Here is an 18,260-nt window from a genome sequence, read left to right as displayed (position 1 = left end):
AATTGCAATTTTCACATGTATTACCCTCACTCTGGAGCCTGCATTAGACTGTTTCCAATGTCTCGCCTCCCAAAGTTTCATGTATGTTGCCATGGAGCTGTGACTGCTTCCTTACCTGAAGCTTATGAATTCATTTTTTTTTTTTTTTTTTTTGGTAGCTCCCCGAAGTGGGCTAATGAATTCAGTTTTTATATCATGTTTTCTCTTGATCAGTCTATAGAAGGTGTAATGTGCCATAAAATGTCTAGAAGGCTGGCAGGGTAGGTGGAACAGTGGGGAAATGAGTGTCTTCGAGAGATAGAGTGTGCTCATCCATGATAATAAAAGTTGTGAATTTTGAAGAATAAAAATTCTTTGTTAAATCGTCATGTAATCATAGTGATCCAGGAACATTTGAAATTATTAAAAACTCGTTGATTAGCAATAAATTCAAGTAGCTGCAAACAACTTTTCCTTGAATTTCAAATTTGTGGCCTATTACTTTTCAAAACCTGGTTTCTATTATTTCATGAAATTTAGAATTATGCTTTTATGCCAGTTGAAAAACTATTAATTTCACTAATGCAAGCCATGTTACTATTTAGAAAGAAAGTATTATGTTTGTAACCTTGGCTTCTTGGTCCCTTTCGACTTAGAGGACACTGTGGTAGCACTCTCAGTGACGGGCATCTTGAAGGTGTGGATTGTTACCTCTGAAATAAGTGGAATGCAGGTGAGACAAATGTTCTGTTCTTAGAGTCTTAAATTTTAGTGATGATAGCCCCCCCTCCTCTTTTTTCCTAAAGATCTGGAGAAATCTCTTCTTTTTCGAGAGCCTTACTGACATAGTATTAGAACATCCCCTGGTATGTTGTCTCTGTAAGTGCATTATGTTTTTCACTTTTGATAGCAGACATCTGCTCTGTCGAGGATAGGAAATAGAGAAACATGCTGTACAGGATGTAAAGTAGAGAAACAGAAGAGCTGGGATTTTCCTCAGTTGCCTCTATTAAAGTTAAAAGATAGTTTGCTTGAGGGAAAAGAAAACCAACACAGACCAACACAAAAAGTATATAAAGCCAATTTTAGTTCTCTCTCTTTTCTTTGTGCTCGAATTCCTTGTAACTCTGTCGATAGGAACAGCAGATCAATATTCTGACAGTATTGATGCTAATCTCTTCAGCTAGTGAATTTTTACATACTGAATTTGGGAGGACCTGGAGGAATTGATCAGGTTTTTTTTTTTTTTTTTTTTTTTACCTAAAAGAACATACAGATACAGAATTTAGGATTGACTCAAACTTTTATCATCTGTTACTGCCACAGTGTTGACACTGATTCTCATCAGCATTTTACTATTGAGTAGCTTTGTAGCAAAGACATTGTGCCAGGATGATTTGATTTGATTTGATTTTATTTTATTTTATTTTATTTTATTTTATTTATTTTATTTAATTTATTTATTTCATTTTTATCTTTAATTTTTATTTTTAATTTTTATTTTTTAAATATTTTATTTATTTATTCATGAGCCACACAGAGAGAGAGACAGAGAGAGAGGCAGAGACACAGGCAGAGGGAGAAGCAGGCTCCATGCAGGGAGCCCGATGTGGGACTCAATCCCAGGTCTCCAGGATCACGCCCCTGGCTGCAGGCGGCGCCAAACTGCTGCGCCACCGGGGCTGCCCTGTTTTTAGAATTTTTTTTTTTTTTGCTGCTTTTTATTACCTTGGTTCTCATATGATATGCTAAAAGGATGAATGTATCAAGTGATGTTTTTCATTTTATTTTTTTAATCATTGTATGATAATTTTAATCAACAACCAAGCCATTCCTAAAATTTCATAAATCTTTCTCTTTTCAGGATACTGAGCCAATATTTGAGGAGGAGTCCAAACCAATTTATTGTCAGAATTGCCAAAGCATTTCTTTTTGTGCATTCACACAAAGGTCACTTTTGGTTGTGTGCTCCAAATATTGGAGGGTAAGATAACTACCTAAGTAAGAAGTTGTATTTTTACCCTTTAAGGTGGTGGTTTATCACACTTCCAAAGATAATTGTAAGGAAGAGCTTGGTGCAAGAATATTTAACACTTTGGAATTCATGTGTGATTTTGATATCAAATTTTTAGGTGTTGGGATTTGGCTGTATAGTTATCCTTTTCTGTTCTGGGTTATGGAATGATTTAGTTAATGAATATTAGTCCATTATCTTAATTTCTCCCTTTGCTGCTGTTTCAGTCATCATTTCCTCAGTACAACATAAGCAGAGGTGGTGAGTTTTCTGCAGGCTGATTGTCCTTGTAGCTTGTTGTTATTCCCAATTGCCATTCTGTTCTGAGTTCTTGGATTTGGGAAGGTCTTCCTACATCATTTTAAAGCTAATGACGGAAGGAGTATATTACTTCCACATTGCCAGACTTCAGTGTTTCCATAACACAAAAAAGAACCAGCATGTTTTTACCACTTGTTCTTAGAATATATTTCAAAGCTTTCTATGTATTATTTCTTTTAATCCTCACCACTCTCTGAGGGGAGATATATTAGTTACCTAATCCTGCATAATAGATTACTCCAAAATTGAGCAGTTTAAAACAATAAACATGAATCAGTTCCTCTCTGGTTCCTGTACCACAAGCTCAGCTGTGGGGCATCCGGGCATGGCCTAGTGGGGCACCTCTGGCCCAAGGTCTCCCACAGGTTACTGTCAAGATGTGAGCCAGGACTCTGGTTGGGGTCACCTAGGGTGTTTCTGCGTGCAGGCTCACTCGGTCGGTGGTTGGCAGGTGACTCTTGGCTGGAGAATTAGTTCCTTGTCATGTGGGCCTCTCACAGCATGGAAACTGTGTTCCCTTAGAGTAGTAAGTGAGCAAGAGAAGTTGTAGCCAAGGCCCACCTACTCTTGGGACTGCAATCTCATCACTTCTCCCGTATTTCTTAGTCTAGAAAGTCACAACATCCCACCATATTCAGGGGACAGGGTTAAAGAAGGAATAGTTTTTGAAGCTGCCGGCCGAAGTAGGAGCTATTACTTTCCTCATTTTGCAGATGAGACATCTGTACTATAGGGGACACGGAAAGCTCCACTGAAGTTCTCCAGGGTGTAGTGGAGTTGCTGGGCTACAGCTCTGGCATCCTGACTGCAGCAGCTATGCTCTGTACTTCCACCTGATACCACCTCAAAGGGGATGGGCTTTGTAGTGACAGGCGGACCGGGGGACACCTTAAACCTTATCCTTGCCACTGTTGCTGTTTTGGAATAAGATTAGAGAGGAGACGCTAGCAGCTCCTGTTAACAGTGAGCCATGTACGATCCTTCCTTTGTCTTAAAATTTGAAGTACATGAAAATAGTAATAAAATCAGAGTGCAAGAGGACACAGTGAAAAGTATGCATCTTTTTTTCCCCCTGGTTTTTTTCTTCCCCTCTCCAGGGGCACTATTTAATACCAGTTTCTTGTGTGTTCATAATAAGCATTTGGTATTCATGTGAGAACAGAACAATAAGTCTGTCTAGTAGGGAAATGGACAAAAATGTTTCACGAAAGAAGAAAGCCAGTGGCTGATAAATGTATAGAAAGGTGCTCAGCTTCATTAATCATCATGGAAATGCATCGTAAAACAACACTAAGATAGTAACTCAATAGAATGATTTCTCCAAATACTGCTGAAAAGTTTTTTATTCTAATGTGGTTATCTTTTATGGTTTCTGACAGTTTGTGACATGTTGTAAAGGGCTCATCACAAGCTGAGATTTTTAAAAAATTTCATTTTTCCTAATATTTGTATAATTGTGCTTTATATACCTTTGAATATTTACTCTGGAATTTATTTTGTATAAATTGCAAGATGTAGATCCAGTGTTATTTTTATTCCAGAAGGACCCCAGTTCCTGATGCCATTTGTTGAATAATTCCTTTTTTTTATTGTTGTGCCTTTATCATATGTTGTGTTCCTATAATTACTGGAATCTGTTTTTTTTTTTTTAAATAAAAGGCAATCAAATTGCTTATACAAAGCCTTTCTGAAATTAAAACAAATCCTAGTCGAATTTACCATGATTGCTATATTTATTATTTACAACATTAACACTACAAGAATAGTCAAGACAAGTCTAAGAAAGAATGGAGACCACCCTCCAGACTTATTATCTATTGAATATTATTATTCAAAACTATGAATAATTGGACAGCTCAGCTGGCTCAGAGGTTTAGCGCCTGCCTTCGGCCCAGGGCGTGATCCTGGAGTCCCGGGATCGAGTCCCACATCAGGCTCTCTGCATGGAGCCTGCTTCTCCCTCTGCCTGTGTCTCTGCCTCTCTCTCTCTGCATCTCTATGAATAAATAAATAAAATCTTTAAAAAAAAAAACTGAAATAAAAAATCTGGGCCACTGATTTACTCATTCCTCCTGGGGAAATTTTTTAGCACTGTAGAATATACTTTTACCAATTATTGAAAATGGTTGAAATTCTTATAGGAATTATTAGGTCAGGGTTTTTAGTCCTAGCTCTAGTGCTTGCTGGACATACAACCTTGAGCTGGTGGTGTAACCTGTATTTGTGTCAGTTTGCTGTCTGTAAAATGGAACAGCAATGCCTGCCTCCTGCAGTCCTTCTGAGACTTATATGAGATAATGATGTAAAGGCACTTTGTAAACTTTAGTGTGCCTTACAAATGCAAAATTCCAGATGGCCTGGGTTGCTGATGAAATTTTAGGGACTTGTGTGTGTGTGTGTGTGTGTGTGTGTGGTGAAGGACTTGACTTTTATATGTGAGAATTATTAAATAATAAAGCTGAGTCTTTTAACTTCCTATTTATGCTACTTCATCCCCTAGATGAAATAAAGTAAGGTAACTCCTGTATTAATAGAGAGATACTCTGATATCTTAGTGTATTAGAAATATTGTTACTGAACACAGAAATAAAACAGGAGTCCTAACCATGCATTCTAGAGGCTGGTTCCCTATTACTTGGAATTCCATAATGGAACATTCCTACCTTTAGATAAGAAAGGCTAAAGATTCCCTGGCTCTATGCAAGGCAGTACGCCTGCTCCGCTTGTCATATGTCTGACTGTTGAGAGGCACACAGCTGGGGACCTAGTTGTGTTTTCCCTGGTGAAAGTGACTGTGCCCCAAGGCTCACTGACACAATGCCTTTAACTTGACGTAGTGAATTTTAAAGGCCTGAGTTTGTTAAATATATTCCCAGAGTTTTGTATTGTTTTTAGTTTATTTTTTTTTAAGATTTTATTTATTTCAGAGAGAGAGAGCAAGAGAGGGAGCACGAGCAGGGGGGAGGGGGAGAAGCAGACTCCCTGCAGAGCAGAGAGCCTGATGTGGGACTCGCTCTCAGGACCCTGGAATCATGACCTGAGCCAAAGGTAGATGCTTAACTGACTGAGCCACCCAGGGTCCCCTTGTTTTTAGTTTAAATGTCACTGTATCTTATTTAAATGACACCAGCATGGATTAGATTGTGAATTTCTTGTTCCTTGTAGGTATTTGATGCTGGAGACTATTCCTTGCTGTGTTCAGGTCCTAGTGAAAATGGACAGACGTGGACTGGAGGTGACTTTGTATCAGCAGATAAAGTAATCATTTGGACTGAAAATGGGCAAAGTTATATTTACAAACTACCTGCCAGGTATTCAGTCAATAATAAGTTAAGACTTTAAATAAAGCAAGAGTCTGAATTCAGAGTATGACTTGAATGTATGATGATGTTTGAACTATAAATGATTTACATAAAAAAAAACTTTAGAATTTCTTAAGTTAGATTTATAATTCCATTTTAACTACCAAGTACAAAAATTAGGTGGATCTTTATTTGAAGTGGGGCATTTTTATGACATTAATGCCTAAATTAAATTAACTGTAATTTGAAAATCCATATTTTGTCCATTGTCTAAAAATCCTCATCAGGTAAAATATTTAATGCCAGTATTTTAATTGAATGTTATATTTTTCTCATTTTCAGTTGCCTCCCAGCTAGTGATTCATTCCGCAGTGATGTAGGGAAAGCGGTTGAAAATTTAATTCCTCCTGTACAACATAGCCTCTTGGATCGAACAGATAAAGAGGTAAACTTCTTCAGGTATTATTTATAATTGATAGTGACATTGAAAATTTTTTCACAACTACATTTATCGGTGGCTCTTCTTAGCTAAGAATTTGAAAGATTCAGGTTGCTCTGTTAAATGTCATAAAATAATTTGACATGGTTAGTTATAAGCACAATTGTAAAATGTACATATCTTAATCATATACTTTGAGTGTTCTCGTTTCTCTGAGGATATAGATGATCTTTTACTGATTACATAGTGGGAATGACTTTTTGATAGAATTCATATTGATGGTATAATTTAATGGTATTGATTTATGCTATCATGTGATTATAAACATAGTGACATGGTATAATTTTAGTTTTTTTTTTTTTTTTTTTTTAGCGCTTGCATTTATTAAAATCTCATTTTTCTCCCATTGTTCTTTTTTTTTTTGAATTTATTTTTTATTGGTGTTCAATTTACTAACATACAGAATAACCCCCAGTGCCCGTCACCCATTCACTCCCACCCCCCGCCCTCCTCCCCTTCTACCACCCCTAGTTCGTTTCCCAGAGTTAGCAGTCTTTATGTTCTGTCTCCCTTTCTGATATTTCCCACACATTTCTTCTCCCTTCCCTTATATTCCCTTTCACTATTATTTATATTCCCCAAATGAATGAGAACATATAATGTTTGTCCTTCTCCGACTGACTTACTTCACTCAGCATAATACCCTCCAGTTCCATCCACGTTGAAGCAAATGGTGGGTATTTGTCATTTCTAATAGCTGAGTAATATTCCATTGTATACATAAACCACATCTTCTTTATCCATTCATCTTTCGTTGGACACCGAGGCTCCTTCCACAGTTTGGCTATCGTGGCCATTGCTGCTATAAACATCGGGGTGCAGGTGTCCCGGCGTTTCATTGCATTTGTATCTTTGGGGTAAATCCCCAACAGTTCAATTGCTGGGTCGTAGGGCAGGTATATTTTTAACTGAGGAACCTCCACACAGTTTTCCAGAGTGGCTGCACCAGTTCACATTCCCACCAACAGTGTAAGAGGGTTCCCTTTTCTCCGCATCCTCTCCAACATTTGTTGTTTCCTGCCTTGTTAATTTTCCCCATTCTCACTGGTGTGAGGTGGTATCTCATTGTGGTTTTGATTTGTATTTCCCTGATGGCAAGTGATGCAGAGCATTTTCTCATATGCATGTTGGCCATGTCTATGTCTTCCTCTGTGAGATTTCTGTTCATGTCTTTTGCCCATTTCATGATTGGATTGTTTGTTTCTTTGGTGTTGAGTTTAATAAGTTCTTTATAGATCTTGGAAACTAGCCCTTTATCTGATACGTCATTTGCAAATATCTTCTCCCATTCTGTAGGTTGTCTTTGAGTTTTGTTGACTGTATCCTTTGCTGTGCAAAAGCTTCTTATCTTGATGAAGTCCCAATAGTTCATTTTTGCTTTTGTTTCTTTTGCCTTTGTGGATGTATCTTGCAAGAAGTTACTATGGCCGAGTTCAAAAAGGGTGTTGCCTGTGTTCTTCTCTAGGATTTTGATGGAATCTTGTCTCACATTTAGATCTTTCATCCATTTTGAGTTTATCTTTGTGTATGGTGAAAGAGAGTGGTCTAGTTTCATTCTTCTGCATGTGGATGTCCAATTTTCCCAGCACCATTTATTGAAGAGACTGTCTTTCTTCCAATGGATAGTCTTTCCTCCTTTATCGAATATTAGTTGCCCATAAAGTTCAGGGTCCACTTCTGGATTCTCTATTCTGTTCCACTGATCTATGTGTCTGTTTTTGTGCCAGTACCACACTGTCTTGATGACCACAGCTTTGTAGTACAACCTGAAATCTGGCATTGTGATGCCCCCAGATATGGTTTTCTTTTTTAAAATTCCCCTGGCTATTCGGGGTCTTTTCTGATTCCACACAAATCTTAAAATAATTTGTTCTAACTCTCTGAAGAAAGTCCATGGTATTTTGATAGGGATTGCATTAAACATGTATATTGCCCTGGGTAACATTGACATTTTCACAATATTAATTCTGCCAATCCATGAGCATGGAATATTTTTCCATCTCTTTGTGTCTTCCTCAATTTCTTTCAGAAGTGTTCTATAGTTTTGAGGGTATAGATCCTTTACATCTTTGGTTAGGTTTATTCCTAGTGACATGGTATAATTTTAGGAGGACAAAGATAATCATAGAATACTGCTGAATGATAGTAGTTCATTACTTGGATAAGGCATTACAGTATCTCCTCAAGATCATACAGTATTTTAAATGTTTAGGCATTAAAAATAATAAAAAGTATTTCCTATATAAAAACCAAAGTTTATTATGACTTCTAAAAACCTACTTAATATCAATTTAGAGTTGAAATATAATGGCACTGTGAGTACTAGGTTTTTACCTCTATATTTTTTGAACATTAAGGACTAAATTTCCTTTACTTATATTCTGGGTTTGCACAGCTTTTTCATTTTGAACATTTTGTTCCATCTTTATGTGAAGGGATGATGAGGGAAAGAGAGTTTTTTTTTTTTAATATTTTGAATTTACAGAATTTATACATTTATGTATGGTTAAGATGCTCTGTAACCTGTCCTTTATTTTCCTAACTTGAACATATACTTCTCTCCAACCAGTCATTTCCAGGTAAACTAAAGGGTGATGACTGGTATAAAAAACATAGATAAGGGGCAGCCCGGGTGGCTCAGCGGTTTAGTGCCTGCCTTCAGCCCAGGGCACGATCCTGGAGACCCAGGATCGAGTCCCACGTCAGGCTCCATGGATGGAGCCTGCTTCTCCCTCTGGCTGTGTCTCTGCCTCTCTCTCTCTCTCTCTCTCTCTGTGTCTCTCATGAATAATTAAATTTTAAAAATCTTAAAAAAAAAATCTTAGATAAAACAAAGTACATATTATGTTTTTAAAATACCAGTTCCCCACTATGTTTTAAGTTAAGATACATACATGTATTATGTGGTGTGAGATACACTTTGGAATATGGAATATTGGCTATTATAGCTGCTGTAGCAACTTTTTCATGTTAAGCATATTGGTTATCAGTTACAATATTCAGTAATATTCTGACTTCAGTTAAATCACAAAATTGATTATGCATAATGTATATAGTTTCTATAGGCGAGTGATTTTTCAGAAACACCACCAAATACAGTAATTAGATTATTATTATTTTTTAAAGATTTTATTTATTTAATCATGAGAGACACAGAGGCAGAGACACAGGCAGAGCAAGAAGCAGACTTCCCACAAGGAGCCCGATGTGGGACTCGATTCTAGACCCCAGGATCATGTCCTGAGCCAAAGGCAGGCACCCAAACGCTGAGCCACCCAGGTGTCCCAATTACTTGTTAATTATAATTGTCAAAACTGATATTATTTTTTATTACTTTTCAGGATAAGATTCTATGCTTTAATATTCAAGTATTTGTGAATTGATAATCTAAACTTTAATTTTGGGGATCCCTGGGTGGCGCAGCGGTTTAGCGCCTGCCTTTGGCCCAGGGCGCGATCCTGGAGTCCCGGGATCGAGTCCCGCGTCAGGCTCCTGGCATGGAGCCTGCTTCTCCCTCCTCCTGTATCTCTGCCTCTCTTTCTCTCTGTGTCTGTCATAAATAAATAAAGAAATTTTTAAAAAAGAAAAAAAAAACCTTTAATTTTATGAGCCCACCCCTATTCAGTATTTTCAAATAAGTGATATTGAAGGCATAAGATCTTAAGCAGAAAAATCATTTGTTTTAAAAAAAGTATACACAAGAGGCTAATGAATGGTTTTTTGTTCCTAGTGGTTTATAGTTAACATATCAGGCTAGGTTCAAATTGATTATGTAAATGTGACCAAGTAAAATATGCTATTAGTTGAAAATATACTACTTTAAAAAATGGAGTCTTGGACAATCTTGGTAGTTTAATTTGCTGCTACTCTTAGTGACTAAGCAGGAATGGGCAAAAAACTAGGATTAGTGAGTTCTCTACTTTTGACCTTTATTTTTTATTTTTTATTTATTTATTTTTTTTTATTGGTGTTCAATTTACTAACATGCAGAATAATACCCAGTGCCCGTCACCCATTCACTCCCACCCCCCGCCCTCCTCCCCTTCTACCACCCCTAGTTCGTTTCCCAGAGTTAGCAGTCTTTACGTTCTGTCTCCCTTTCTGATATTTCCCACACATTTCTTCTCCCTTCCCTTATTTTCCCTTTCACTATTATTTATATTCCCCAAATGAATGAGAACATATAATGTTTGTCCTTCTCCGACTGACTTACTTCACTCAGCATAATACCCTCCAGTTCCATCCACGTTGAAGCAAATGGTGGGTATTTGTCATTTCTAATAGCTGAGTAATATTCCATTGTATACATAAACCACATCTTCTTTATCCATTCATCTTTCGTTGGACACCGAGGCTCCTTCCACAGTTTGGCTATAGTGGCCATTGCTGCTATAAACATCGGGGTGCAGGTGTCCCAGCGTTTCATTGCATTTGTATCTTTGGGGTAAATCCCCAACAGTGCAATTGCTGGGTCGTAGGGCAGGTATATTTTTAACTGTTTGAGGAACCTCCACACAGTTTTCCAGAGTGGCTGCACCAGTTCACATTCCCACCAACAGTGTAAGAGGGTTCCCTTTTCTCCGCATCCTCTCCAACATTTGTTGTTTCCTGCCTTGTTAATTTTCCCCATTCTCACTGGGGTGAGGTGGGATCTCATTGTAGTTTTGATTTGTATTTCCCTGATGGCAAGTGATGCAGAGCATTTTCTCATATGCATGTTGGCCATGTCTATGTCTTCCTCTGTGAGATTTCTGTTCATGTCTTTTGCCCATTTCATGATTGGATTGTTTGTTTCTTTGGTGTTGAGTTTAATAAGTTCTTTATAGATCTTGGAAACTAGCCCTTTATCTGATATGTCATTTGCAAATATCTTCTCCCATTCTGTAGGTTGTCTTTGAGTTTTGTTGACTGTATCCTTTGCTGTGCAAAGATGTAAAGGATCTATACCCTCAAAACTATAGAACACTTCTGAAAGAAATTGAGGAAGACACAAAGAGATGGAAAAATATTCCATGCTCATGGATTGGCAGAATTAATATTGTGAAAATGTCAATGTTACCCAGGGCAATATACACGTTTAATGCAATCCCTATCAAAATACCATGGACTTTCTTCAGAGAGTTAGAACAAATTATTTTAAGATTTGTGTGGAATCAGAAAAGACCCCGAATAGCCAGGGGAATTTTAAAAAAGAAAACCATATCTGGGGGCATCACAATGCCAGATTTCAGGTTGTACTACAAAGCTGTGGTCATCAAGACAGTGTGGTACTGGCACAAAAACAGACACATAGATCAGTGGAACAGAATAGAGAATCCAGAAGTGGACCCTGAACTTTATGGGCAACTAATATTCGATAAAGGAGGAAAGACTATCCATTGGAAGAAAGACAGTCTCTTCAATAAATGGTGCTGGGAAAATTGGACATCCACATGCAGAAGAATGAAACTAGACCACTCTCTTTCACCATACACAAAGATAAACTCAAAATGGATGAAAGATCTAAATGTGAGACAAGATTCCATCAAAATCCTAGAGAAGAACACAGGCAACACCCTTTTTGAACTCGGCCATAGTAACTTCTTGCAAGATACATCCACAAAGGCAAAAGAAACAAAAGCAAAAATGAACTATTGGGACTTCATCAAGATAAGAAGCTTTTGCACAGCAAAGGATACTTTTGACCTTTAAAGTGGAGACTTCTTTTTGGTAAAGAATGGTTGTGATGAATAGTCAGTTTTTCTGAAGTAGAGAAAAAAGAATATAAATACTAATTCCAGAGAAGGACTATATAATATAGTTTTCATTTTGTTGCATGTTTGTATTTTACTGGATTTGAATGTTAGTTGACATTAATGTAATTAATGCTATACAATTACATTAAAATATTGTTTTTTATTCTGATACTGAGACAAAGTACTTAACATCCTTATCTGAAAAAAATGTTGATATGTGAAATATTTTGATTAAAAAGACAGCATGGGGGCTCCTGGCTGGCTCAATTGGTAGAGCATGTGATTCTTGATTTTGGGATCATGTGTTCAAGCTCCATGTTGGGTGTAGAGATTACCTACAAAAAAAAAAAAAAAAACCAAATAGGACAGCTAAAAATATTTGAACCTTTTTTTTTTTTTTTTTTTTGCAGTTGCTTATTTGTCCTCCTGTTACTCGGTTCTTCTATGGATGCAAGGAACACCTCCATAAACTATTAATTCAAGGTGATTCTTCAGGAAGATTGAATATTTGGAACCTGTCAGACACACCTGATAAACAGGAAGGTAAAGAAGATAGTAATAAATCATGTGCAGCAATTTCTTAATTCTTTTAATTTAGCAACCTAAATACTAACCACTGCATAATAAATCCATAATGTACATATGTCATTTTATTCTTAGAATTATAGTTTGTGACAGTTATTCTCTAGTATGACTGAATCAACCATAAGTACATTTATTTTAATGTGTTAATACATTAAAATTTTTATGTATAATAATGTATTTAATTAAACATTAAATGTTTAATTTTTTTCTAACATGAACAATTTTTTTTTCTAATACAAAACAAAACCTCCACAGAACTGAAAATGACAACTTCTATTAGTTTGCAAGAAGCATTTGATAAACTGAATCCTTGTCCTGCTGGAATTATAGATCAGCTGAGTGTGATTCCCAATAGTAATGAGCCTCTTAAAGTAACTGCAAGTGTGTACATACCAGCACATGGACGACTTGTCTGTGGCCGTGAGGACGGAAGCATCATTATTGTACCTGCCACACAGACAGCCATAGTACAGCTGCTGCAGGGGGAACACATGCTCCGAAGAGGTATGCTGAAGATGTCTAAAGTGTTTAGAGAACTCTGTAACCTATAATTGTGATACTGCTAGTATTTGCCCTTTTTGTTTGTAACAAGTACAATGCATCAGCTTAGTTGTTAGCCTGCTAGAAGTTGGTAGAATTTTTTGATGTGTGGGTAAGACACAGTTAGTACCTATTGGGATATATACCATGTGATGACTACATGTAAAAGAGTCTGAGTTTACCTCTTGGTATATGTTAACAGCTTCATTTATCACTAGTTATCTCTATAGCTTACTAAGTAACTATATTAACAATACTGCCAATCTTTTAGAATAGTGCTGTTCAGTAGAAATATGTATATGTAACAATGCATGATTTTCTATATTCATGTTAATAAAGTAAAAATGGAGCAGATGAAATTAATTTTAATAATGTTTTAACCTAATATAGCAAAACTATTTTCAACTCATAAAAATTGAATAAAATTTCAATTTTATAATATAAAATCAGTTGCAATCACTATAAAATATTACAAAGGAGATATTTTACATTACTTTTTTGTGCTAAATTTCTGAAATCTCCTGTATATTTTATAGCACGTATGAGTCTGGACTAGCTACATCAAATGCTCAGTGATCTCATGTGGCTAGTAGCTAGTGTATTACAGTTATTCTACAAGATAAAATTAGAAGTTTTTTCTATGATAAAATTTATATCTCTTCTGATAATTCATGTTTACATTTATTTGTTGAAGCCTTGTAAGACTTTTGTTTTCCCATTTTAAATCCAAAACCTCATTCACAGGTTGGCCACCTCACAGAACACTCCGCGGTCATCGGAACAAAGTCACATGTTTGCTATATCCTCATCAGGTCTCAGCTCGTTATGATCAAAGATATCTGATTTCTGGAGGTGTGGATTTTTCAGTCATAATTTGGGACATATTTTCTGGAGAAATGAAACATATCTTCTGTGTGCATGGTGGCGAGATTACTCAACTTCTAGTTCCACCCGAAAACTGTAGTGTAAGTTGATCATAAAAGATTATTTTATTGTGGTAGCCCTGAGTTATATTGCTACCAGGCACGATATAAATGGAATTTAGAGTAATTTAAAATATGATGAAAATATTAAAACCCTTTCAATTTTAAAACTAGATAATGTTAATATATAATATTTAAACAAAATTATAATTATTTGCTGTTGGGTACAGAAATAGAAGATGCACATTAGTGTTTTTTTGTGTTACTCTCTTCTAAATAGGATGGCTTATCTCTGGAACATAGTAGCAGTTTAGAATATGTTTATTGAAGTTTCAATTTTCCATTTTAAAGTAATTTAAATATTCATAAAGATGTTCTGGATTCTTCTTATTTTCAGCTCTATCTGAGCAAAAGGATGGTGAGTGCATACTTTGTAGAGGTAAATATTTATCAACACTTATTAATAGCATTTGTTTAAAAAAACACTTATTGTGACAAGAGAAAGTCACTGATAATGATTTTGGAAGATTTTGTACCCATTTTTGTGAAAGCAGATTGCTTTCTTACTGCTGGGTGTGTAGTGATGTCAAAAAACCTAATAATTTTAGTAATGAGGTCTGAGGAGACTTTAGGACTGATAAATAACAGACTCATAATTTTTCTTCATAATTTTACTTTTTGTTAATCGTGAACTTTTTCTTGTGATTAGCTCCCTTTGTGTGTGCACTCACCATTCCCCAGCATCCACATATGTGTGCATGCACACATGCTGTTGTCTTACACACGGGCTTCATGTTTATCAAAACCATTCAGCCTCACAAGTTATGCTTTTACTGAGATGGAAAAGCATTTTACTTGCGTATCTGACGCAGAGTTCCCCAGATGTTTCATTTCAAAACCCAAGAAATTTTCCATGGCTTTTCTGCTTACTTAATCTTCCCAATAATATACTTTATCTCCTCTTTTTTTGCCAGAGCTAGATTTTTTTTTTAATAAAATAATTTTTATTGGTGTTCAATTTACCAACATACAGAATAGCACCCAGTGCTCATCCCATCAAGTGTCCCCCTCAGTGCCCGTCACCCACTCACGTCCACCCCCGCCCGCCAGAGCTAGATTTGTTTTGATTTGATATTGGTGATGTAGGAAGTCCTATTGCCAGTTGTCTTTTTTTTTTTTTTTCTTTTTTTTTCTGTCAGACTTGGAGATTCAGGTTCTTTTTTTAAAGATTTATTAATTTATTAGAGAATCCTCAAGCTGACTTCCCAGCTGAATGTGGAGTTGGACGTGGGGCTCAATCCCAGGACCCCTGAGATCATGACCAGAGCCAAAATCGAGAGCTGGCCACTTAACCAGCTGAGCTACCTAGACACCCTCAAATTCAGGTTCTTAATCATTTTTTTCCTTCTTTCTTCTTCCTGCCTTTTTCTTTCTTTTCAAATTGGTTGTTAGTTTCTTTTTTTTTTTTAAATAGATTTTATTTATTTATTCATGATAGACACACAGAGAGAGAGGCAGAGACATAGACAGAGGGAGAAGACAGAGGGAGAAACATGGGAGCCTGATGCGGGACTCGATCCCAGGACCCCCTGGATCACTCCCTGAGCCGAAGGCAGCTGCTCAACCACTGAACTACCCAAGTGTCCCGGTTGTTAGTTTCTTATCTCCATCACTGTAAACAGTTGCTATGTGTTTATTTAAATGACTAATCTTATGTCTATTTTAGTAAAAAAGATATCATCATAATTGCACTGTGAGTTGTAGCACTGTTACCCCTGTCCTAAACTTCATTTTGCAGTAATTAGGCCCTATAGTGAAACATGAGAATTTTCATCCCTGACTGCAAATCTGTTAAACTAATTTTTTGATGCTGAAGTTGATTATTTATATTATACCAGGTTAGAACAATCAGTTCTGATTTGGAGGACTTCTGTTGTTATAAGAATAAAACATTTAAAATATAAGAGAAATATATATTTTAAATTACAAATATAATTAAAAGAATTTGGAGTGGTTTATATAAGATCACATTTTCTGTTTGAACCTATATTAATATATAACTATTTTTAGGTTGTATTTTGTATGAGAGCATTGTTTTGTTTTAAAAAAACTCCAAGTGGATATTTAAAAAAGAAATTGTTTTTGACCAGTTGCTTTTAGAAATAATTGTCAGTGAGTAGAACGGTACCTAGTAGACACATGCAAACTACATAGGAAATGGGCTCCTTACTAGACAAGAGGCTGGCCCAGGTGCCTCACTAATTGGAGGAAGAAGGACACAGACCAGGAAATTTGGTACTGGGAAGATAACGTATGACTCATAATTTGTTTATAGACTTAACAGAAATTCTCTTATTTTTAATTGACATTCAAAAGTACCAATTAAGACAGACTTTGCTTTTAGCTTTGTGATAATTTAACAAGTAGTGACTACCTGGTTAATAATTTTTTCAATTAGCTGATGGCTTTAGGACGTGAAGTAATATGTCTGCAGGTCAAAGAGCCTAAATGATTAATAAACTAAGAATTTGATATTTGCTACATATTTAGCAAATGACTATCTCGCTGAAGTTAGAGTTGATGACATAATGAGGGGTCAGTGCTTGAGTTGTCCCTTGCAAAAATTGATCTCGTGTCATTTTCTTTTAGCAGAAAATATTTTTATTTTAGAGTTGTGTCTGGTCCTTGGGAGACAAACATAATGACTAAAGATAAAAAGTTTGTCATCTGCTTTTTAGATTAGAATAGAGCTGTATTTTTTTTTTTTTTTTTTAACCGTAGGTAGAATCAGAAAGTTGAGTTTTGACTTCTTGCAATTTTTTTTTTTCTTGCAATTTTTTTTTCCCAGGAAAAGCTGTCCTAAAACAGAGGAATATTAACTGTGTTTTAAAATTTACTTAAATTATAATCAAGAATATATAAAGTTGATGATTTTTCCTTTATTTTATAGTCATTTCGTGTTTACCAATATATAGAAGCAAATCATCATTTCTTAGTTTAGGAAGATGGTGAAGAAGGAATGAGATCCTGTCTACCAGGTAGAAAAAGCTGCAGGCTGCTCTGAGGTGGACTGTATGCTCCTTCATAACTCTACATACATGCCTTAGCAGACCAATGACATGTACTTTCTTTCCTACTCTCTAGCTATTTCTTTATCATCCTTTCTTCCCCTGTTCCCCATCATCATTTTTGTCCCATTGAGCATCTTTTTAACCAAAAAACCTTTCCATATTCTTGTTTTAAATTAGCGTTAATTTGATGCCAGGCTCAGTGCCTGTGTATACTTTATTTTTAATAAATGATTTCTCTATTTTTTAATGATGATGGGAGTTTATTTAAAAATTTGACATGTTCATAGGTGATAAATATGGCCTAATTACAAGTATTGATTATGCGGAGTACTTAAATTGAATAGATTTTTTTTTTTTTTATTTTACTTTGAAGATTTTTTGTTTTTCATTTTTTAAAGGGATTTAAATTTTTTCCCAAAATAGTAAAAATTTGTTTGGTAGGTGGAGTGCTTTGAAATTGAGTTTGATTCATCAGATAGTCCAGATAACTGAGATTTAACTTCTGTATATGATATAGATTATTTTAAATAATTATAATATAGTAAGAAAGTTAAAATTTTACTGAAGGTATCCTTTGAGACATGAAATATTGAAATACTTTAGGATTGTATAGTGTTAAAGGGTTACTGAGAACAATTCATAAAGCTTCTGGGGGCAGTGTTACTATCTGCCATGTAATGTATTTAAGTGTTCCCAGAAATATAGCTTTGCATTTTAAGTCTCCTACAAGGTCTACTATATAAATGGTAAAGGGGAGATACTAACAAAGTGCAGTGAAGGGTAAGGTGAGGGGAGTATTTTAGGTACTCAGAGAAATGGGTAGCTTTGGGAAACTACTCAATGCTGTGAGCTTTGACTGTTTCAACTTTGGGAGTGATGATGGAATTGGTAGTTTTGAGATCTTTAATATTAGGTTATCACTTCTATTTCTTTTTAAGGTTATTGAATATAAAGGGAAAAACTTCAGTTTGAGGTGGTTTTTCTTTTTGGTGGTTTGGTTTCTTAATGAAACAAAATGTATCATATATACAGATGAACAATACATGTACCTGTACTGTATATGCATGTGAATGAAACATATACATGTGCTATATGTACATAAGAAAGATATATACACATTTGCTGTTCATACAAAAGATACATGTACACATGCTGTATCTACATGCAAAAGGTCCATATGCATGTGCTTTGAGAACACATGAATGGTACATACACATGTGCTGTGTGTACATGTGCAAGATACATATGCACATGCTGTGAGTATACAAGAAAGGTATATATACATGTGCTG

General features: G+C 35.7%; 1 protein-coding gene across 6 annotated transcripts in view; it reads left to right on the top strand.

Annotated features, from left to right (window-relative positions):
- WDR7 (WD repeat domain 7) overlaps window positions 1-18,260 on the top strand; it is a 353,105-nt gene that overhangs the window by 35,310 nt on the left and 299,535 nt on the right. For all 6 annotated transcript variants that reach the window (XM_072822456.1, XM_072822427.1, XM_072822446.1 and 3 more), the window contains 7 exons: window positions 636-712; window positions 1,844-1,963; window positions 5,480-5,625; window positions 5,959-6,061; window positions 12,261-12,393; window positions 12,691-12,939; window positions 13,720-13,940. In XM_072822456.1, coding sequence (XP_072678557.1) covers window positions 636-712; window positions 1,844-1,963; window positions 5,480-5,625; window positions 5,959-6,061; window positions 12,261-12,393; window positions 12,691-12,939; window positions 13,720-13,940 — 1,049 coding nt within the window. The remainder of the gene's footprint in view (window positions 1-635; window positions 713-1,843; window positions 1,964-5,479; window positions 5,626-5,958; window positions 6,062-12,260; window positions 12,394-12,690; window positions 12,940-13,719; window positions 13,941-18,260) is intronic.

The sequence above is a fragment of the Canis lupus genome, chromosome 1, assembly GCF_048164855.1.
Source record: "Canis lupus baileyi chromosome 1, mCanLup2.hap1, whole genome shotgun sequence".
NCBI classification, from domain to species: Eukaryota; Metazoa; Chordata; class Mammalia; order Carnivora; family Canidae; genus Canis; species Canis lupus.
The sequence above is the reverse complement of the archived record's forward strand: the minus strand, read 5'-3'. Positions and strand labels throughout refer to the sequence as shown.